A 22,874-nucleotide genomic window follows, 5' to 3' on the forward strand; every position below is an offset into this window, starting at 1 on the left:
GTCGAATTACAGCTCCCCTCCATTGCTTAGCTGCTTTTGACACTAATTGCTCTGTGGAGTGTGTGCGACTGGCAACACCTTATTAAAAGTGAAATATATTATACTGTCCACTTATTGCTACTTTATAAAGATAAAGTATCCCCACTACATAGAAAGGCTGGCGAAGGAATTGACTAGCAGCCTCTAAGCAGCCAGTGGATAGTACAGCTGACAAAGAGGAAGCACAGCTGGTATTACCACGACAAATGCTTCCTCTTAGTTTAATTGGAAAGAGCATTTCCATTTCGAGCTGAAGGGTTGAGCTGAAGAGCACATTTACGAATTTCTGCTCCGTCCGCCCCCCAGGGTTTGACTCAAGGAGATCAGACCTGAATCTTCCAGGAATCTGGTGCAAGTCCCAGCCAGAGAGAGCCACTAAGGGGCTGACTTTGAGAGGTGCAGAGCACACAGGTCCACAGAGCCAAGCCCAAATGACTCTCCAGGCTCCAGCGAAGACTTGGACATGCTGCGGACGTGGCAGCAGTTCGCAGCAGGCGTCCAAGCTGGTGGAATTGTCTCCCCCCAGCAGGACTCGTAAGGCGAGAGAGTTGTCTTTTAGCCTTGAACCCGGGCAGGATGGGGTGGCGAGGCCACAGCAGAGACACTGGTGAGCCCAGAGCAGGAAGCATTACATTATTTTGATGTGCAGTGTCAGGCCCTTCCAACCGCAATGAGAATAGCATTGGTGCCTGTGAGTTAACACAGAAACCGTGGGCCTAATTGCCCATGGAGGCTCCAGTTTCATTCCTGGCAAACTCAGGACTTGGGGCAAAACTTGAATAATTCTTTAGCCTTTCACGAGGCCTTTCCTCTGAGCATCTCTCTAGACAATGAACTAACTCCCAGTTAACCAAATAAACCTTAATTCATCCATGTTGCTAACTGTGCTTTGGAAGAGGCAATGCTAATCAGTAAGTAATCAGGCTAACAACTTATTGTCTGTTTATAAAGGGCTGGAGATACCAGATACTTCCTCTCCTCATTTACAATGCAGTAAAATCCCAGACTGTGCTGTGCTCATATCAAAAAGGGAACAGAATGCTCTGAACAACAGGTTTGAAATACCCAGATTCCTTGGTTCAATGGGTTCAGATCCAAACAAGGTCAATCCAGCCCTTCTTGTCTCTCAGGCATGAATCGATCACCTAGGTACCACGCAGTGACATGCAAGCTATTTTGCTCAGATGCTTGAAAAACTGAACCATCACATTAATCCCCAGAGGTACAGATCAAATCAACATGACTGGCTAACGGGGTTCAGAAGATGAATCGAGCCCTCGCTCATATAAAGAAGGTTTCATCCTTTTCAGTGAGACCTTAAATAAAATGGCCTGATCTTCTAAGGCTCAGAGTCATTGGCAGCTGCAGGTGCTCTGCATCTCTCAATATCAGGCTGAAACTTACTTTCTACTCTGCACGGCCCATCACAGTTTGGGTTGGCCCGGATGCCTTGTCTCCCCTTCCCGTACCATCTTACAAGGGGCTGGCTCTATGGCTGGCTGTCACCTTCCCTTGCTGGAAATGACTGTGCAACCCCCTGGCACCATGTGCGCCACCTCCACGTAAGCCTACTATTGCTGCCAGATAATGGAGTTAGTTGTTCCTTCAACTCAAATGGGAGAGCCCCGTGTTTTTTTAGTGCTAAAGGTTCCCCAGTTCAGACTCTAACAATGACCATACCGGGGGTTGTTCCAACTGCATTTCAGTGCCTAAGCAATTCTTGCGTCGCCATCAAGGGTGACATCCTGTTCCCTTTTCCCTTATGTGATTTGCCCAGGTGCCATCCTCGAGTTAGGGTAAGCAGAATCCGGTCTGTGCTTCATGCAGGGCTTGGGGGATGAAAGATGCTATATCAAATGTAAATGATTGCCATTATGCTGATAGAAAGGAGAGGGTCTAGGTGGATGGATGGGCAAAGACAGATATAAAATGCCACGAGGAGAAGAATGACCTACTTGACAGATTTCCCTGCCTATCAAAGCCTAACTCTGCTTAGAGGTTCTGACATCTGATGAATTGTGCCATGCTCATGCGTTCAAAAGGTTCCATTTCTGACTGCCCTCGCCTTTTATCCTTGCAATGTTTTACTGCCGAACCGGGTCCCCGCTCGCCTGGAGGGGGGACACCACATGGCACAGCCCGACCCTGCGAGCTGGGAGATAACAAGAGAGATGGAATGGCGGGGAGAGAAGCCTATTGTCTGGCATGCCTTTTGTGGTAGGCAGATACTAAATTGCTGGCTCACGTTGACATTTCAATGACCAAATTAAAATATGCCGCCATGGAGACTAAATGTCATTACCCTCATTAGAAGTGATCACATTCAAATAAATACAAAAATAAAGTGGAAATTAGCCAAAGCCATTAAAATAAAATAAATAAATGGGAATAGCCAGCAGGGACCAGGTGCGTCCAAGACAGGGATAAGAGCTACAGTCTGAGTCTAAAGAGGTGGAGAAGGGGAGACAGTAATAGCAGGGGTGGTTTAGAAACATTATGTGGCTTGGTTTTAGAGTGTGGGGCTGGGAGTCCTAGGTTTTAGCCTTGGACTTGTAACCTCAGGCCGGTCACTGGACCCCACATTTTCAGAAATAGCCACAGACCTAGGGTTCCTGACTTGAGACATCTAGGGGATCAATCTGAGGTGCTGGGGACCCAGAGCTCCCATTGACATCAGCTAGAGTTGGGAGTGCACAGAGCCCCTAAAAGTCGGGATGAAGTGATCTCAAAGGGCTCCATGAAGTCTCATGACATTTCAGGCAATTTACCAAAAATGATCACTTCACCAGTCACAGCAAAGCAGCTGCCTCTGGAGTGCAACACGGTGGTAGGCCACAGCAACATGGCCTGACAGATTAGCACAGAGAGTGAAGAATATTGTACCCAACAGAAACGAAAGGGAGAAAGCAAGGAGACTGGGGCACCTATGTAAACCGGGATTTCCCCAGGGCACTGGGATTAATGTTCCTAGACGTGACAAAATTACCACAGGGTCTTTAATGGCCACGGGTGGATTAGGACTTTAATTTTATAACCCAGCAGCAATAGCTTCAGCAGCATAACATGCCCTAAAATCATGCTGAGAGACTGCATATAGGCCCCACCCAAAACGTCAGATCCATACTCCCCTCCCCGCTACTTTGGAAAGTGTGCCTGCTTGAAACGATGCAGCTTGGTCCCATCTTAAAGTTCAGAGAAAAGCACGGCCTACTGATGTACCAACGCCACCTCCTGATTCCCTGTACGCCAGTTCTATTCCATTCAGTCCCTGAGCAACAGTAGAGAATCAGCACTTGCCAACAGGTGCCGCAGGGTTAGCAGAGGAAATAACCGTGTGTGCAGTTTTCTGGCAAGCAGGGACTTTAATGGCAACCACTCTAGGGGTCCCTGTGAGGTCTCCCATCCAATTACTGACCCAGCCAGGCACTGCTTAGCTTATGTGATGTGACAAGGATCGCAGAGCAACATGGAAGAAAGCGCTATCTTTGTTCCCAGAAGAGAAGACTTTTTTTTTTCTTCTTTTAACCCATTCTTGCTCTGCAACCCTGCAAACACTACTTCCTTCGGGGAGGGAGAAATCCACAGAAGGCCCTTGCAAGATCCTGTTTCTGACAAAGCGGATCTGAAAGCACAGAGATTTCCCCTCGCCCTGTGCACACTTCCCGTCTGTCAAATATTATAATCATCATTTTCCAGCTTGCTGAACAATCAAAGTGTGGCCTATATTCGCTGGAGCTCCTTCCACACGCTGCATGCATAGCAACAAGTATGGGAAACAAAAGCCAGAAGTAAACAGTCAGGAGAGAAGAGGGAATAGGCTGGCAGGCAGACAACAGAGGAATGTTTTTCTCAAGGATTGTATATGTTTTGGAAAAGGGGGGTAGAAAATACCCCATCATCCCTCCCAAACCCCACTTCTACTCAGGTCTCCGACTCAGAAGCCCAAACCTCCCCTTGTATACTTTGCAAGGAACACACACACACACACACACACACAGAGGAGAAACGTGCTTGGGCAATATTCCCATTGGAAATGTCAGTGGCTTTTCTCTTTGCTTGAGCTCTGCAGCGAGCGAGGCTGGAAGCTGAGCCAGCTCCTGCTTTCTCACTGGGCTGAGTGGGGTTTTGCTGCTATGGCTGATTTGTTTCCAAAGAAACATCCAGGCTGCCTTCGATTGCTGACCTGGTTTAACTCGGGTGGGGACAGGGGTGAGCAGGGGGAGGCAGAAGGGGGGTAAAGAAAAAATGCCCTGTAGTTACAGGTCATTGCAGGTCAACGATCAGGAGTTTCGGAGAGAGGGGTGGACACTCCTATGGCAGGTATCCTAAAATGTGGAGTAGGATCAGAGTACAAGGCCTTCCACTGTATGAAAGCCTTCACCATGCCTTGACTTTGCAGCAATGAATGGCGGACAAGCAAGTGAGACCGCCACTCACTGCAGAAGCACAATGTCAATTTGGTGCTCGTGAGAGTGAGGAATTAGTAGCCATGGAGTGATCCAGGCAGAGCACCAGGCTTCGTCCAAGTTTTCCCCATGTGCAATTAACCTAAACCAAGACCTGTAGCAATGCCCCCCTCTGCCACACTCCCAAATCCTGCCCTTCGATAGGTTTCCCACTTTGCTCTGCCAACGCACTTCCACTCGGATCCAGAGCAATCTGTTATCTGGTCCTAGGATCCCATGGAAGCTCATCAACACACCAGACACCTATCCCTCCACCCTGCTATGGCAGGCCTAGACTCCCTATAAAGCTTTGCCAATGCTCCGGTATTCTAACCTGCAGCACCTTCTGTGATCTCAGTCCCACGCCTCTCTTGAGCAGAGACAGGCATCAAACCGTGGGGTGCTCTTGTGATGTGGACCAGCAAGGTATAGGCAGAGAACCTACAAACTCACTCTCATTTGTGACCTAAGCCAAGAACTGAAACTATGCGTCACTAATCCATCACCCCCATCAATTCTGAGCCACTCAAGCAGAATTGCCTTCCACAGCGAGCACCAAGATCTAGTTCTTGTTTCCAATATGCTTTGTGAGCGACCAGTTCTCCAAAGGCGGCCTTGGCTTCCCATCACTCCCAGAGAGACAAAATATCTTTTATTGGGCCACTCCTCTTGGGGAGAGACATGAGCTTCCAAGCCACAGAGAGCTCTTCTTCAGGGAAGGTATTACCTCACCCACCTGGTCTCTCTAATATCCTGGGATCAACACGGCTACAACTACACTGCATACATCACTTCTAGGCTCAGATCAAAAAGACTGACGCTAATCCATAAAGCCCTAAATGTGGTTTGGGTGCTGGCTAAGAGACCCACCTTCTCCCTTCCAAACTGCTGCCACAGTTGAGTTGACCTGAGAAGTTATTTTGAACACTCCCTAGATATGGAGAGTGCAGGGACACATGGTGGGGTGTTCTCAGTGTTTGTGTGTCTCAGAGCCAGCCTGTTAACCTGCAGGGGCAGGTGTGAAACTCATCTTTTTTCTCCAGCTTATGTCCACAGAGGATCACTGGGGGAGGGAGCAGTATGACAATTAGCTGATTTTAAGACTTTAGGTTTCCTAATGTTGATGCTGGTCAACATGATGCATGTATTGTTTTAGGTACTAACAGACTCTGATGGGTACATTTTTACTGGAGTTGGGTGGGAAACGGTTTTCCTGTACTGCAAAACGTTCTGAGATGTTGAAAAATGTTCCCATCCTGAACTGGAGCAAAAAAGCTGAAATTTCAACAATTTTCACAAATTTGAAAAAAACAATTGGTTTGTGTCAGTCAAAACATTTCTTTTTGATTTTGACCTTGGATTTTTCTCTTTTTTAAACACCTTAAATTTACTAAAAAATTCAAAATAAAAAATGGCTTCAACTCAAAAAACTTTCCAGTTTGAAAATATCAAATTGGGATATTTTGACCATTTCCAAACCTTTTTCTCCCACACATTTTTCAAGTGGGAAGATATGTCAAAACCGATCCTGTTTCCTGAACAGTTTTGGTTTTGATGAATCATCAGCATTTGTCAGCTAAAAACAGTCCATCAAAAAGTTCCCAGGAGCTCCATATTTTCTGAACAGAGTGCGAGTTCACTTTTACTCCTTTATGAGATTTTTTCTTATCTGGGCCCACAAGCCCTTCAAACCTGGGTCCACCCTCGCCATGAATTTCTTCTAAAATAATCTGAGCACTTTACGAACATCATTTAATTAAGCTTCATTAAATTAGGCTTCGCAAAACTTCTCCAAGGTAGGTAACTTTGTCCCCATTTTGCAGATGGGTAACCTGATGTGCTTAACATGCTTAAAATCACACAGATGAGTGGCAGAGTCTGGACTAGAACCTACGGCTACAGTGGTACGTTTTGTGTTACAGTGTGTGCAATGCATACAAACATCCCCTTCCATTTCAGTTTGCTGGATCCACAGCCCTCTGAATCCTGCCTTGCACCTTGCAGTCATGATGCACTTAAAACTTCACAGCAAAACTCAGCCGTTTTCACATCAACATTTGGCAAAACTGGATTTCACATGGTTTTGATCCAGATTCAAAAGTGGCCCCAGGTTCACTCGAAAGTCTTGCAGAGCTCAGTAAACCTTAAACAAACCTTTCAAGCAACTGGACCTGAATTTCGAGTCTGGGACAAGGAAAGTAGATTCCAGACAAATTTCAGGAGGCTTTAGGCTTCATTGCTAACATTTCACACAGCTTGCCCCAGAAGTCCTAACTCCCAAATCCTTTTTGTAATCTAAACTACCAGCCCTGCTTTAACTATACAACCTGTAATGGCAATTTTTGAGAAACAGCACGGCTTAGAGAAGAACCCAGAGGTTTCTTGGAACAGTCCCCCTGGGAGGGAATGAATCAATCACTCTTATAAAGATCACCTAACCCCCCTCTCCTCTGCCTGCAAGCTGTTTCAGAGCTGCAGAGTGAAACAGGCTCTGCCCATGAACTAAGGAAAGTCACTCAAGGGGGTTCTCCTGCCGCAGTGGGTTAACAGTGCCAATGCAGGGGAAGTGCTAATCAAACCCCATTAGCTACAGTCCCTCGTCCGAAGCATTAGGCTAAGAGGAACAGAGCGTGATACAGGTGCCAAATGGACTGCCTTGTGCTCAGAGGAATTGCTTCACACCCCTCTTGTGACAGGGATAGCAGGTGACATGCTCCGAGTGCCTGGCTGCGACCACTACACGAGGAGTAAGCAGAAACTGAAGAGCTGGACTGGATGTGCCAGGGAAGTCAAATTCCCTCCATCTTGCCTTTGGAGAGTTCCCCTCTGTTTCAGGACAGAGTGTGGGTGGGGTTTGTGCACTGTGTCTGATGGACCTAGAGCTGCTCTGTGGACACACAGATGACTTCAGTCTCCCGGTCGGTCAGTCCAGCACTTTCCATGAGTACAGAATTCACAGGAAAGCAAAGCGAACGGTAATGCCTTTGATTTTATTCCCCCCACCCACTCCCAGTTTCCGTCACACATGCTCCGGATGAGTGGAATCAAGCAGGTTTCACAGAGAATGAGCCCAGCTTTCAAAGAAGGGCTGCTCCTTGCCACTCATGTTGGCCCTCAGGGGCCTGCTTAGCCAGCCAAACACTGGACACTGGTGCCCTCCTGAGGTGCTTGGCTTGAAACATTGGCCCACATGGGTCACTTATTCCCCAGAGACACATCACACATTGGACCAGATCTATGAGATGGGTACAGTCAAGGCCTGCCAACAGACGACTTTGGGCCGCCCAGCTATCAGCAAGCCTCGCAAGGGAGCACCTATGAGTTCCCTCGTCTGCTGTCACCATGCTGCCACCCGGCCCTTCAGAGGATGAACTTGAACACATCCTGATTCAGCCTTCCCAGTTGCTACAACTTCCCAGCCCATAAGAGTGAAAACCTTCCACCGTGAACCTGAAACACGCACCACCAAGCCACCCAGCTGCCAGCCCTGCCCTACAACAGATGCTGTTATAAGGCCCCATGTGGCCAGTTAGAATCCTGCACATCTTATTTTAAACTGCGCCTCACAAACGCAGGTAGTGGCATCCATAGCATAACTCCTGTCTGCTCAGTGGACACGTTACATCACCAAGCCGTGGCCACATCAAGCTCTCTCTCTTACTCTCTATCTTACTCTCTCTCTTGCTGCTTGGTAGCACTCCCTCACGGGGTGATACGCCAGCCCGGGCTCTTTTAAGAAACAGGCAAGAAAAAAACTTTTCCTCCCTGAGTCTGAAACAAAAAAGGAGTTCCCTGAAAAACCCGCCCACTGAGCTGTAAGTGTCAAAGACCCTTTTGTATGTGCCGTTGATACACTGGTAATTATCGCTATCATGCCTTCATTAGAGAGTGAGAGAGAGAGAGATGACTAGGAGGAAGGAGGTTGCAGAAGAGCTGTTGTTATTTTTCAGTTTGAATGAAAAGGAAAAGCATGAGGGCTGAGTTCTTTCCCCCTCTGCACTTGCTGATGGTAAAGAACGGCTAACAGGAGAGCTCAGCCTGATGGGGTGAAAGATAGGTGGCAGGAACGGAGTGCAGAGAATTACCAGGCTGCTCAGATGGGCTGACAAAGCAACAGGCTGCTCCGGTATAGCTGGAGGGCTTGGTGAAGAAAGCCACTGCACCTGCAAGATGATCTCAAAGGGAGTTGCATGCCCACAGAAAACCTCCTTGATTTGTCTTCAGTCCCTAAGGGATTTCGTTAGAGGAACTGTGGCTGCAGGCGCAGCTTTGACTGAGCAGAGACGGACTAAATACTGAGTAAAGGCCTCAAGATCGAGTCAAAAGAAAGGAGGACGAATGCTCCATCGCGGCCGAACCTACTCGGCACAGAGCAATTTGCATGCGCATGTGTTCAGTGCGAAACTTATGCGAAACTCAGCACTTCCTGTGTTTTGGGGTTCACACCGCGCACACTCATCCCACCCACCTATTCTGAACCAAATTTTCTACTCAGTAAGTTTGTTTAGCCTCCATTGACTTTAGCAAAGCTAGGCCTATTTTACATCAGCAGACAAGATGACTCTTTCATCTCAAGGATTCACTAGCTCTGGGCAATCCATTCAGAAGGTATCATTTTACTCAGCAAATCTTACCCCTCTCAGTTTTGCATGAACTCCCACTGGTACCAATGGGGACTGTGCCATAGGCGCGTGCATGTGTGTCTGGCCCTTCAGAGCTGTGTGTTTAAAATTATTCACAATTCTCAATCTGCAGGCCATTGCAAATGCACACAGGGTGAGTCACAGCAGTCCCATAGCACCACTCCCGTGTCCTGATTGGAGGACTTGCGTCATAAACCAAGCACGGCACAGATTTCAAATTGCATATTGGAGGATAAAATATGTCCAGCTTGAAATCTGCTGGAAGCAAGTAGGCAAACCCAGAGAAGTTAAGGTGCTCAGTCCCCAGGGAAGCTGCCCTTCATGCCACTGAAAAATCTCCCCTTCTGAGTTGGTGAAGGATTCACACCAGCAAAATTTATCCACGGAGGCATTTGCACCTAGTGATCACACCAGGGGCATGGAGTCTGCGAGAATCTGTTTAAAAATGCTAAGGAGTCATAACTTTTTTCTCCCAACTTTTGCCCAACTCTGATTCAGACTACCCCGAAAGCTTGAAGTGACGCTCAGATGGAGAATTTTGCCTGGGGTGAGTTTGAGATCACACAAAAACACTGGCTGACTTTTTTTCCCCAAAATAACTAGTGACTGTGGGTGCGTGGCTTACCACACCTTAAAGCGGCCTAATTTCCAGAAAGAGGAAGCCAGGGCCTTTGAAAGGTATCTCAGGTTGGGGTCCCCAAAAATGAAGGCACTGAAAATTATTTGTCACTTCTGAAAATTTAGGCCACTGTGTTTCACATGATGCTGGCTCAGAACCTTAGCTTCCCCAAGCTCAACAGAAATGCAGCACAGGGCTGGCTCCAAAAATTTGAAAAAAGAAAAGGAGTACTTGTGGCACCTTAGAGACTAACCAATTTATTTGAGCATAAGCTTTCGTGAGCTACAGCTCACTTCATCGGATGCATACTGTGGAAACTGCAGAAGACATTATATACACAGAGACCATGAAACAATACCTCCTCCCACCCCACTCTCCTGCTGGTAATAGCTTATCTATAGTGATCACTCTCCTTACAATGTGTATGATAATCAAGTTGGGCCATTTCCAGCACAAATCCAGGTTTTCTCACCCTCCGCCCCCCCCCCCCCCCCCCACACACACACAAACTCACTCTCCTGCTGGTAATAGCCCATCCAAAGTGACCACTCTCTTTACAATGTGTATGATAATCAAGGTGGGCCATTTCCAGCACAAATCCAGGTTTTCTCACCCCCCCCCCTTTTTTTTCCAAAAACCAGCAGGAGAGTGAGTTTGTGTGTGTATGGGGGTGGGGAGTGAGAAAACCTGGATTTGTGCTGGAAATGGCCCACCTTGATTATCATGCACATTGTAGGGAGAGTGGTCACTTTGGATAAGCTATTACCAGCAGGAGAGTGAGTTTGTGTGTGTGTGGTTTTTTTTGGGGGGGGGGGGTGAGAAAACCTGGATTTGTGCTGGAAATGGCCCACCTTGATTTTCATACACATTGTAAGGATAATGGTCACTTTGGATAAGCTATTACCAGCAGGAGAGTGAGTTTGTGTGTGTGGTTTTTGGAAAAAAGGGGGGGGGGGTGAGAAAACCTGGATTTGTGCTGGAAATGGCCCAACTTGATTATCATACACATTGTAAGGAGAGTGATCACTTTAGATAAGCTATTACCAGCAGGAGAGTGGGGTGGGAGGAGGTATTGTTTCATGGTCTCTGTGTATATAATGTCTTCTGCAGTTTCCACAGTATGCATCCGATGAAGTGAGCTGTAGCTCACGAAAGCTCATGCTCAAATAAATTGGTTAGTCTCTAAGGTGCCACAAGTACTCCTTTTCTTTTTGCGAATACAGACTAACACGGCTGTTACTCTGAAACCAAAGATTTGAGATTGGCTTTTCAAAGGCAAACTCAAACCTCCCCCATACTGGAGATCGATCACATATCCAGCAGGGAGAAATCACCCAGTGTTGGAATTACAGCCTCCGTCTATGCTTGGCCCCATGCCTCAGCCAAAGAGCGTCAGTTACGTTATGCTGGTCTAAGCACTAGGTCCCTGGCTGGGACCAGCTAAAACTTCTTCCCTACAGCTCCTGAGCAATGAAGGATTGGTGTCTGCAGTGCCTTATCCACTACTAGCCCCAGCCTTTAAGACAGCATAGAAAATCCCTTTAAGTCCCTCTCACTCATATTGAAATGACACTAAAGCGGAACGAATGCACTCCAGGTATTTATTCCCAGGCTCAGGGATCAGCAGCTCCCCATCAGTCTGGTGCGCCACCCCCCCTCCGGAGATGAGTGACAGGCCAAGTAACAGGCAGCAAAACCACTCTCCAGAGGCAGAGCTTGAACTCCTGTCTCTGACACTGCTGGCGTAAAGCATCCCGGGGCCAGATCCTCAGCTGTGGTAGACGGGGCCCAGCTGCAGCAGTAAGGGATTGATAGAGTGAGGGGAGCCCATTTCAGGGACCTGACATCACTCCGTTCCCTAGGCGACTCCACGCTCCATAGCACCATCCTGAGAAAGATTTTGCAGCTCGGTTCTCTGCAGTGGGGAGTGTCTGTATGTGGGGGAGGAAAGGGGGCATCCCTGGGAAGGAGAGAGGCATTGTTCACCCAGTCAATGCCAGCTTCCTATTTCTATGCCACATTTCAAAGGCAGGCACCCCGAGTAAGGATGGACTCTCACTGGTTTGTGTCCCAGCTGTACACAGGGCCAGCGTTTCTCTGAGAGCATAGGGCAAGGGCTGGCAGTGGCCACACACCACCCTCGTTCCAAAACACATGATCTCCAGCACCGGATGGGTTTGGTAATAATGATAAATAACCCTGAAGGATAAAAGCCCAGTTGAGTCCTGTCCAGTGACCCCAGGCAAAGCAGAGGTGCAACGAAGGGGGTCATTTCTCAGAGAAAACCCCATCTACCTACCTCTCTACTTCCACAGCCCCCATCACCATCACATCGGAGTGCCTGACACGTACTGATGAATGCATCGTCCCAGCACCCCCGCAGTAGAGAAGTGTGGTTATCCCAGCGGTGCGACTGAGGCACTGACAGATTAAATGACGTGCCCAAGATCATACAGGGCACCTGTGGCAGAGCTGGTAAAAGAACCTGGCTCTCCTTAGAACTGATCCATTGCCATAAGCACAAGACCGTCCTTCCTAAGCACCTTCTCTGCTGGGTATAATCTGAAAGGCCTCTTTATTGTCTAGGATATTTGGCAGCGCTGGGTCTGGGATAGGAGAGTGTGGGGATCTGAAGGGTTAAAACTGTTCTTCTCTAACAAGAGTCACTAAAAACACTTCCAGCTTAAAATTTCAGTGTCACAGGGGTAACTCAAGCAGAAGAATTCTCAGTACGCAAGACACACCAAAGCAAACCATTCTAGACCACAACCTATCATACTGACCATTATGGTCTCATTGTTTCCTCCTTGGTCTGGCTGTATCCCTCTGTTGTCTTGTCTTATGCTTCAACTGTAAGCTGTTTGGGGCAGGGTCTGTCTTTTTGTTCTGTGTTCATACAGCGCCTAGAACAATGGGGACTGGGTCCACGGCTGCGGCTTCTAAGCACTATGATAATACAAATAAGAAATCAGTGCACCCAAGCAGGAAATGCTTGCAGTCAGCTGCCCCTATTGAGCCGTGATGGATCAGCAGTATTGGAAAAGAGCATGCAGAGCATGCAGGTGAGTCTGTAAAAGGTGTGTGGTGTCCATCAAGTTGTAGAAACAGAAGAGACAGGCCTTCAAAGATAGCAGCTAGCATTGCAGAAGGGATTCCTGGCTGCTGGACAAGGACCCCATTCCCCTTGGCCTGCTAGCTAGCAGTCTGAGGAACAGACCCTGTGTTACACATTGCACACCCAACTATGACCTTGGATTACACAAACACCCTAATAGAGGGGCAGGGGATGACTGCCGCTACCTTCCTCATCCCAGCAGCCGTTAGCCATATGTGTGGCGCATTTCAAATGGGGCTGGAGAGCAAGCCTGCCACACACTCACCTAGCAGCGGCAGCTCCTGTCCCATGGTGCTGGGCCCAGCTCCCCGCTGTGGGCTTAGCAACAGTGCACTGTGACCCCATGCACCACGCTGCAATGCGACTCACTCTAATCTGGCCTGGCTGTCCCTCCATCATGACGTAGGGGCAACCTCACGGTGTTGCAACCTCAGGTGTCAGGTCAAAGATCCAGAGTGAGGAACCAAGCCCAGTCCCGCAGTCGTGGAATGGGAGCCACCGCTGCTGGGGGAGTGTAGGGCTGGCTCGGACCCATCCTTTAAAGTATTCCTCTGTGTCTGTGACTCTTTTCCCTTTCTTGGGCACTTTCCCACAGTTTTGTGCATCAGAATCAAATCCAAAATCCTCTCTGCAGAGACTGAAATTACAGAATGCACTGGTGCCTGCACAAAGGACCCGCCGTCCCTGGAGGGAAACAATTGACTCCAGGACACACCAGGCTCCGAGCTAAATCTGGCTGACCTCCCTGATCCCTGTGAAAGGCAGATGGGAAGGACAGCCTCTCTGGGCGGAGGCCTCTTGCTTTCAGATCCCTGGGCTCTGCTTACCTGCCCACAAGCGCAAATCTAAGAGGTCTTCAGTGGGTCAGGCCAAGGAGCATCAGCTGGTGCTGTGCTGTGTGATGTGATCAGGCATTCTCAGCCAGGCTGTGAATGCAACACCGACCCGCACAATTCTTGTGTGTCAACTGTGGCATTCCCAGCCGCCCGGAGGCTGCTGACTGGCATTGGGAGGTGCTGACATCTATGTCTCATGATAGGCAGCTAGGAAGGCGGGCGTCCATGTCCGTTCTTCAGTCCCATGCTCAAGCCCGTTTGTATGACTTGCTAACTCTTGTCAAGCATCCTCAGCTCTGGGGCGGCTGGGCTGAGCTGGCAGGAGCCTGGCCACAAGAAGGGCCTGTGGGCTGGCATGCTGGCACTGCGTGGAGGGGGATTGTAGCATGCAGGCTGCCATTGCAGACTCAATCACATCCAGAACGGCGCCTCGGGCGCAGAAAACAGCTCCTGGGCGGCGGAAGTGAAATGGGCCACCCAGGGGAATGCCCCACTCAAAAAAATGAGGAGACAAAATCAAAGCAAAATAATTGTCCTTAGCACTTTGCAGCTTCAAAGCATCGCACCAACAACTAATTAATCCCTGAGAGGAAGGGAAGTATTGTAACAAATCCACGACCATGGCTGTCAGTGCGCCTCACATCCCCACGGTGACAGCAGGACGAGAACTCTGATCCTGCCGCCCTCCCAGTGCCTGCCCCAGCCACTTGAGCTAAAGCAAAACCTTCCTTTGCAGTCAAGTGGTACTCAGCCCGTGACACATAGGAAAGCAGCTCTGATTCTACCCAGTAGGCAGAAGTGGGTGGAATAGAAGGGCCTCTGTGGCCCTGTAGCACAAACTAACCAGGACACTAGAGAGCGGGAGGGGGATAGCGAGACAGAAAAAGGGGATTGGCGTCAGGGACACAAAGGTTATTGGTGAATGTGGGCCCCATTTAAGAGGGGCATGAGCTGTTTTACAAGGACAGCATTAGGGACAGGAGAAGCAAGATAGGGCTGTCTGAATAATTCAATATTCTGTTCAAGGGCAGGTTAAAAACAATGTTTCAGGCCAACATAAAAGGAAAATGTTTTCAAATTTGCTGCAAACCGAAAAGTCAAAAAATGTTTGGATTCATGTCAGTTGTGAAGATTTCGAAAAGCTGTTTTGTGTTTTTTTTTTTTTAAAATTCGAGGGATATTCCAAAATGAAACATTTTTCCGTAATGAAAAGCCAAAATGTTTTGTTCAGGAAATACTGAAATGAACCCGTTTGATATTTCCATTCTTTTTCTTTTTTTGACCGATACAATTCACTGAAGTTCACAAATCATTTTGTTCAACCTGAACCTGCATTTTTCAGGGGGGGAAAAAAAGGTTTCCCATGAAAAATTTCACCCAGCTCTGAAGCAGGAGTCACCTCCCGGGGTGCTGGAACACGACGGTTGCTACAGTCCCTCATCAACAAGCCAGTCTCAAAGCCATTTACTGGGGCTCTGGCCACCAGGTACAATGAACAGTGCTATACAATGGGAGCTTTGGGGCTTAGACGCACCCTGCGATTCTCCTCATGGTGGCTACAGCACCTCCTTTGAAGCACGGCCATAGCCACTCTAAATGATTCTGGGTGGCATTTGGGAACTAAAGGGTTCCAACTGCAGATAACAGAGCAGAAACAGCGGAGGGACCAGGTGGGTCGCCGACCTAGTTCAACTGGTGGCAGGAAGCAAAGGGAAGCAGGAGCCAATCCCTGGAGCAAAAGGTGGAGCTTCCTGGGGGGGTAAGCCATTGCAGTGGTAGCAGGCTTCTACATGGATTCCTTGGGGTCTGCTGGGATGGATTTATGGGCAGTGGCAGCAGCAGATGGAGAATTCCCTGAGAGGACCCTCGCAGAGATTTCTTTGCCCAGAGATCATGCTAACGGATGTCACCAGAGGAGGGGATGAGCTGCACCTTGTGGACCTCAATCACCTGTAAAATGGAGATGACACTTTCCTACCTGAGAGGTGGGAGAGGGAAGAGCCATGAGGCAGAATGAATTGCCCAAGGAAGACTCTGGAGATTAAAAGCATTCCAGTACCGAGTATTTGCGAGGGAATTATGGGGCAGAGATGAGGAGCTGGCGGGCAAAACAGGGACACAAGCAAGAAAGGAAAATTTATAGCCAGCCATGAGAGCTAAAAGAAAAGGAGTACTTGTGGCACCTTAGAGACTAACCAATTTATTTGAGCATGAGCTTTCGTGAGCTACAGCTCACTTCATCAGATGCATACCGTGGAAACTGCAGCAGACTTTATATATACACAGAGAATATGAAACAATACCTCCTCCCACCCCACTGTCCTGCTGGTAATAGCTTATCTAAAGTGATCATCAGGTGGGCCATTTCCAGCACAAATCCAGGTTTTCTCACCCTCCACCCCCCCCCACAAATTCACTCTCCTGCTGGTGCTAGCCCATCCAAAGTGACAACTCTTTACATAATCAAGTCGGGCTATTTCCTGCATAAATCCAGGTTTTCTCACATCCCCCCCACCTTCATACACACACAAACTCACTCTCCTGCTGGTAATAGCTCATCTAAACTGACCACTCTCCAAGTTTAAATCCAAGTTAAACCAGAACATCTGGGGGAGGGGGGTAGGAAAAAACAAGAGGAAACAGGCTACCTTGCATAATGACTTAGCCACTCCCAGTCTCTATTTAAGCCTAAATTAATAGTATCCAATTTGCAAATGAATTCCAATTCAGCAGTTTCTCGCTGGAGTCTGGATTTGAAGTTTTTTTGTTTTAAGATAGCGACCTTCATGTCTGTGATTGCGTGACCAGAGAGATTGAAGTGTTCTCCGACTGGTTTATGAATGTTATAATTCTTGACATCTGATTTGTGTCCATTTATTCTTTTACGTAGAGACTGTCCAGTTTGACCAATGTACATGGCAGAGGGGCATTGCTGGCACATGATGGCATATATCACATTGGTGGATGTGCAGGTGAACGAGCCTCTGATAGTGTGGCTGACGTTATTAGGCCCTGTGATGGTGTCCCCTGAATAGATATGTGGGCACAATTGGCAACGGGCTTTGTTGCAAGGATAAGTTCCTGGGTTAGTGGTTCTGTTGTGTGGTATGTGGTTGTTGGTGAGTATTTGCTTCAGGTTGCGGGGTTGTCTGTAGGCAAGGACTGGCCTGTCTCCCAAGACTTGTGAGAGTGTTGGGTCATCCTTTAGGATAGGTTGTAGATCCTTAATAATGCGTTGGAGTGGTTTTAGTTGGGGGCTAAGTAATAGCTGCTCAGTTCCAAAGCACCATGTTTTGGCAGCAGGAAATACAGGACCAGAGAGGCCCTTCTATTCCACCCCCTGCCATTCATTAACCAAGGGAGCCAGTGCTCAGCTGACAGGCTTTCCTACAAGGATCAGACATTAGGGTTTCAGGGGGGATTTTGCAGGGAAGCTTGGGGGCCAGCAGTCCAGTGACTCCCCTGGCAAAGTATCATCGCTCCACAGATGGAAGTACTGAGGTTGGAGATGGAAGATAAGGAACCTAGTTTGAATAGGGCTGTTGTGTTGGGCTCCCTTGTTGAGCTGGGCCTTTGGGCTGTGGGAGCCCAGGCAAAGACGAGATTTGCAGCATTCCTCCCCAACCCCCCCGGTCATTGCTCTGTTCACCCCACCCAGCTCAGCAGCCCTCCTGGACACAGAACTGTCTCCTCCTCTCAAAAAGCCGCAGCTGTTTCCCCACTTGGTCTAGCCCAGCGGGCTCCTTTCATTCCCAGACTACCCCCAGCCCCAGAGCCAAAGTAGAGTAGCTCCGGGTGGCCTGGTGGGGAGAGACCACAGAATTCTCATGCTATTTCAGTGCACAGCACCTTGTGCACAGCACTCCAGCTGGCGGTCGACTCAGCCTGTTCCTACGGAGCCCCTGCTGGATTCTGGATCTTCTGCCTGGATTCTGTGTCAGGAAGGAGGGGGCTCGACATGTCTCAGCTTGTCTCCTCATTCGCAGGACAGACCCAGGCTCCGCTGGTTCATCCCACACTCTAACAAGCCTAATGGAGGGGAGTCTCCCAGGTGTCTCAGCGGCAGAGCAGCATCTCACCGTGATAATGTGGGATGGCATCGCCTTGCTATGCAATGACATTACAGGCTAACCACGCCAAGGCATGAAACTGTCATGTGGCCCGATTTTATCGGCAGTGGGTAGCCACTGCCTCAGCCACCTCTAAGCTCTCCTGTCCCAGATTGGCTATTGGGATTGCATGCAGTGGAGCTATACAGATTTACCCCAGTTGAGGATCTGTCCCTGAGTGCAGTCTTTACAAAAGACTGACAATGAATGGCCTAACTCCGGTCTCACTCCAGTTTTACACCGGCGTAGCACCATTGCCTTTAGTGGCGTCGCTCCTGATTTACACCAGCGTACATGAAACACCATTCACAGTTACACTTGTGGGTAAGTTCAGAGTAATTCTACTGACTTCAGGAGAGATACGCTCCTCTCCATCGGGACACAGCTTGGCCCTGAACCTCTAACAAGACCTCTGACCCTGAGGGTCAATAGGTGACCATCGGAGGGACTCCTCTTCAAACCCCAGCCTGGAAAGAAGTGACTAACCCAGCTTCCATGAGAACAACTCAAACTGCAAGGGCAGTGAACACGCGTCCCTATGGATAAAGCAAATATCAGTGCCAATGGAAACTCCAACACATGCATAGAACGTCTTGGTCACCGATGGAGCTCCCACATCACACCATGGGCCATGCAGAGTAACTCAGGATACCTCACCCCTCCTCCCTCAAACCACCCCCAATTTCTTTATCTGACCCACAACATCCCCCGCCACTTCAAATCATAACTCAGTGCCCAGAGATGCCCCTGCAGTTTGAAGCACTTGCTGTTGGCTTCACAATTAAGTTTCCCACCCACCACCTCCCTGTCTTGTGGCTCCAGGCTCGTTAAAAATCTTCATTGTCCTTCCCATCAGAGAGATTCTGCCTCGGAAAGCAATTTATGGCCACCGACCCCGTTCCCTAAAGGCACCAGGAGACAACAGCATTAGCCTTAGACATTATTCCGAGATGGAAACGTGTCTTACCAAGAAATGAAAAGCTGCAGAGTAAGGCGCTATTTGTGACCGGAGGGGTCAAGGTTTCATTATTGCATTAACCTTTCGTGTCTTTAGACTCCACAAGAGTAAATTGGTAACGAGACGACATGAGCCCCTCTGGGAGAAACACATCTTTCCAAAGAGAAGATACAGAAAAGAACAGACGGGAGAGAATGAGTGAGTGAGAGAGAGAGAAAACCTGCAAATAAGCCATTATGGCTAATAATAACTTTGCAATGCTATTTTCTGCAGGAGCCTTCAAGTTGTGATGTTTCCCTTCACTTTAATTATACCTTCTGAGCAAGTTCTCTTCTCACACCTCACACGAGGCACCCTGCAGGATTAGCATAAAGTTCGAGGGGAAGCAGTTTAAGCTCGAGACCTGCTTCTGAATATCCCGTGGGAGTTTCACATGCATAAAGCATGAGGTATCAGGCTCCCCAAATAATTGACACTCCTAAACAACACTGTGGAACAGGTGCCTGGGGTCGGCAGGCTGGATTCTAATCTCAGCTATGCTGGGCTCCAGTTAGCGGGACTCAACGGAAGTTAATTGAGTTATTCCAGCATCGCTGAAATCAGAATGTGACCCAAATACTGTTGCTGGGTTTACAAAAGCTGGATAGTATTGATATCAGTTGTAATTATGTAAATAAAGATCTTCAAATGTCATGCTTCAGGCCATTAACTGATCACTGCAGAGGTCAGGAAGGAAACTCTTCGTCTGTGCACAGCATTACATGGCTAGCCAGGTGTATTAAAGGGAGGGTATTTGACTTCTTCTGAAGTATCAGTCATTGTCGATTAATGTCGGAGGCAGGTTTCTGGATGTGATGGAGCAGTGATTGGTTCAGTATGGCAAATTCCTATAGTCTGGTTCAGACCACAGGAAAGTCAGGTTAGAGCAGACTGGCATCTCATCAGAATGCAAACGACAGGCTAGAGCTTCAAAGTTCCGCTCCAGAACCAGAACCAAGTTTGGAGTACTGGCCCCCAGGCTTTCAGCTCTCCTCATTACAGATAGCGATGCCACAGCCTGAAAGTTGGATCAGACCCATCCATCATTAGGATAGCAGGGGCCCAGGACCCTCAGAGCACTGCACAGCATCAGAGCTGCAATTCCCAAGTACAACAGGGCACAGCTCTGCCTGGCTTTGGTGAGCACCTTTACTAGACCCCCGCAACTCACCACTGAGAATTCCCAGAACCTCCCACCAACATTTCACCCGCAGCAATTCCACACCTGTCAATTTGCAATTAAATGGGGCACTTTCACATCTCCGCCTGTGGCACATAACAGTCTCGTCTCCTGTGGGTCTCATTACCGTCGGGTTTAGCATACAGGTGCCGGATGGTGCTGGTGGCCTGCGATACACAAGTCAGACTAGATGAGGGGTTCCCAAACTGGGGGTCGTGACCCTTCAGGGGTTTGCAGGGTTATTAGGTGCGGGGGTTGCAAGCGGTCAGCCTCCACCCCCAAACCCTGCTTTGCCTCCAGCATTTATAATAGTGTTAAATATTTTAAAATGTGTTTTAATTTAGGGGGGGGGGTCGCACTGATAGGCTTGCAGTGTGAGAGGGGTCACCAATATGAAAGTTTGAGAACCACTGAACTATATGATCTGATGGCCCCTTATGGCCTTCAACTCTGGGACTCTAAAAGCGGCCAATTCTTCAGTAGAGCTTTTTAGATGCAAGCCACCCTCACTCCTAAAAAGGGGCCCTGTCTTTCCCTCGAAAAACTCGAAAAACGTGCGTTCAAGAAGTTTTCCAGGAAAAAACCCCCTTGAATGCAGAGGAGCTTTGAAGTTCACACGCCCCGAGTGCTGCCCCACCCAGGCTCCTAAGAGCCTCTCTTTTCAAAGTTACAGTTGCACCTCTTTTTCTCAAACTGGGGGTCGGGACCCCTCAGGGGGTCACGAGGTTATTACACGGGCGGTCACGAGCAGTCAGCCGTCACCCCAAACCCCGCTTTGCTGCCAGCCTTTACAATGGTGTTAAATATATAAAAAGGTGTTTTCAATTTATCAGTGGGGGGCGGGAGGGGGGGTCACATGCCAAGGCTTGCTATCTGGAAGGGGTCACCAGAACAAACGTTTGAGAACCACTGGTCTAGGACATTGGCACAGGCTTGGGCAAAGATTTTTAAAACATCATGGCAACTAATCCTGCATAACAGCTCTGAACTGGCCAAGCTAGGAACAGTGTGTGACTCATCTTTGAGCAGAAGGCCTCCCCGACGGCAGTACCCACTAAGAAGTGACCAACATGTCCTCTGCTTAGGAGCAAACTTCACAGAGGTTTCTGTCAATAGGTATCAGATGTTGGGCTCAGTCTCGAAGTTGAGGCTGCTATTCTGATTGACCTATGGCCGGTCCAGCAGTATGTGGCATTAGCCTCATAGCTCATGCCCCACTGATTCTGCCCCAAGAGGTATTTTTTTGGTGTAGGAGATCTAACACTTCCCAAGCCTGCCTCCCTGCCCACCCACCCACACAACCCCTGTGAAAAAAATAAAATTGCACACTGACAAGCTATTTAAACACAGAGATCTACCCTGTCCCCCCGCCTTCCCCATGCCAATGTAAATCACAGCCATGACCAAGGAGAGACATTTGGATTACAGACCCAGGATGGGATTAGGACATCCAATTCCCATTCATTTTAACAGGAACTGGGTGTCCAAATCTCTTAGGCAGCTGGGCAGATCTCAGCCTAAAAACACAAACCATCAACTTCTGTCGCTTGTACCATTCCCCTGCCCTTCTTTGTCAGTGTTATCCCTCCCATATGGCCAGTGGGGTGGCATATGCTGGATTGTGTTTCGGTGCCCACGCTGAGACCTCGTCTGTCAAGTTTCAGCCCGGAGTGGCTCTCCAGAGGCAAATTACCATAAACCCTATTACAACTGGCGTATCCAACACCCTGAGCCCTGATGCTAAGCTCCCGGCGAGTGTCGCAAGGAGGACAGTCCGTCATTCTCAGTGTTGCATTAAGGCTTTAGGGAAGTCTACACCTGCTCAGCTTGCTACGGTTGCAGCATCCGTGCCTCTTGCCGCAGACTGATTGCCCAAACCAGGGAACAGTGGCAATGGGTGTCAGCGTGGGGAAGCGAGCCCCAGGGAGGGAAGGAGAAAACAAGACGATGCAGGATTGGGGGCTGAGTCTCCCATAATATGAGAGGGGAAGCAGGTGCTTTGGGAATGAAATGGAGATGGAGGGCACTGAACTTTGAAGGAAAAGGCTCCCCCATTCACTGGGCATGTAATAAGGGGGGAGAGAGAGAGAGAAAGTGTGTGTGTGTTACCGAGAGACTTCTCCGGAGCATCACTGTGCCTGGAAATACCATTCAGCTAATTCCTGCGCATGCAAGAGCCTCTTCTCCCCACGCTGTTCGGACAGCAGCCAGTCTCTCTGCCAGCTCAGCACTCACTTGGGAGGCAGCACCCTAGGCATAGATCTTTGAACCCAGCTCACAGTGGCTGCTAAAAGCACTCTGCTGCAGAGCAACTCCTGTGTGTGTGTGTGTGATGCACATACCATTTCGTTCTCCCTCCCTCTGGTCTAAGATCCATGCATCCCTTAGACGGACAGAGAGAGGGAAAAAAAAAAACAATTGCCGGCTGTACCTGGGATGAAGAGCAGGGCGGTTGTGGCTGTGAAGACGATCCAACAGGCAGGATGGTACATCTTGGAGCTGCGGGAGTCTGGAGGCTGCTTGGCTTGCTGCTTCCGCTGTTTCCTCTGTGCTGAATTCTGAGCAGGTTTAAATCCAGTGTTTGCAGAGGGAGGGAGAGTGAGTTAGTGAGCTGGAGAGAGAGAGAGAGAAAGAGAGAGAGATGGGAACAGGCAGGCAGTGTCTCTGATTTTTCCCTGCACATACACACAACTAGCAGAAGAAACACCAGCACTAGTCTGTGCAGTGGGGAGAGCAGACCTCCTACCAGGCACTCATTGGTTCGAGCCTCCTGAGTGACACACAATCACCCGCTTCTTCTGGAGGTTCCACTCTGTGGAGCTCACTGCTGCCAGCTGCCCCCTGGGTGCACCTCCCACGTGCGCCCCTGGGTCCTGGAGGGGGCTCTGTGG

At 48.9% G+C, this 22,874-nt stretch overlaps 1 protein-coding gene across 2 annotated transcripts in view; it reads right to left on the reverse strand.

Annotated features, from left to right (window-relative positions):
- The window catches only part of LOC125625366 (opioid-binding protein/cell adhesion molecule homolog), a 743,521-nt gene extending 720,851 nt beyond the window's left edge, over positions 1–22,670 (reverse strand). The window contains exon 1 of one of the 2 annotated variants that reach the window (XM_048827330.2): positions 22,415–22,670. In XM_048827330.2, coding sequence (XP_048683287.1) covers positions 22,415–22,475 — 61 coding nt within the window. In that variant the 5' untranslated portion in view covers positions 22,476–22,670. Of the gene's footprint in view, positions 1–20,028; positions 20,124–22,414 lie in introns of those variants that run through there. The other variant, XM_048827329.2, reaches the window with a different exon arrangement.
- Positions 22,671–22,874: the final 204 nt, after the last annotated feature.

Source organism: Caretta caretta, chromosome 22, assembly GCF_965140235.1.
Source record: "Caretta caretta isolate rCarCar2 chromosome 22, rCarCar1.hap1, whole genome shotgun sequence".
Classification (NCBI taxonomy): Eukaryota; Metazoa; Chordata; order Testudines; family Cheloniidae; genus Caretta; species Caretta caretta.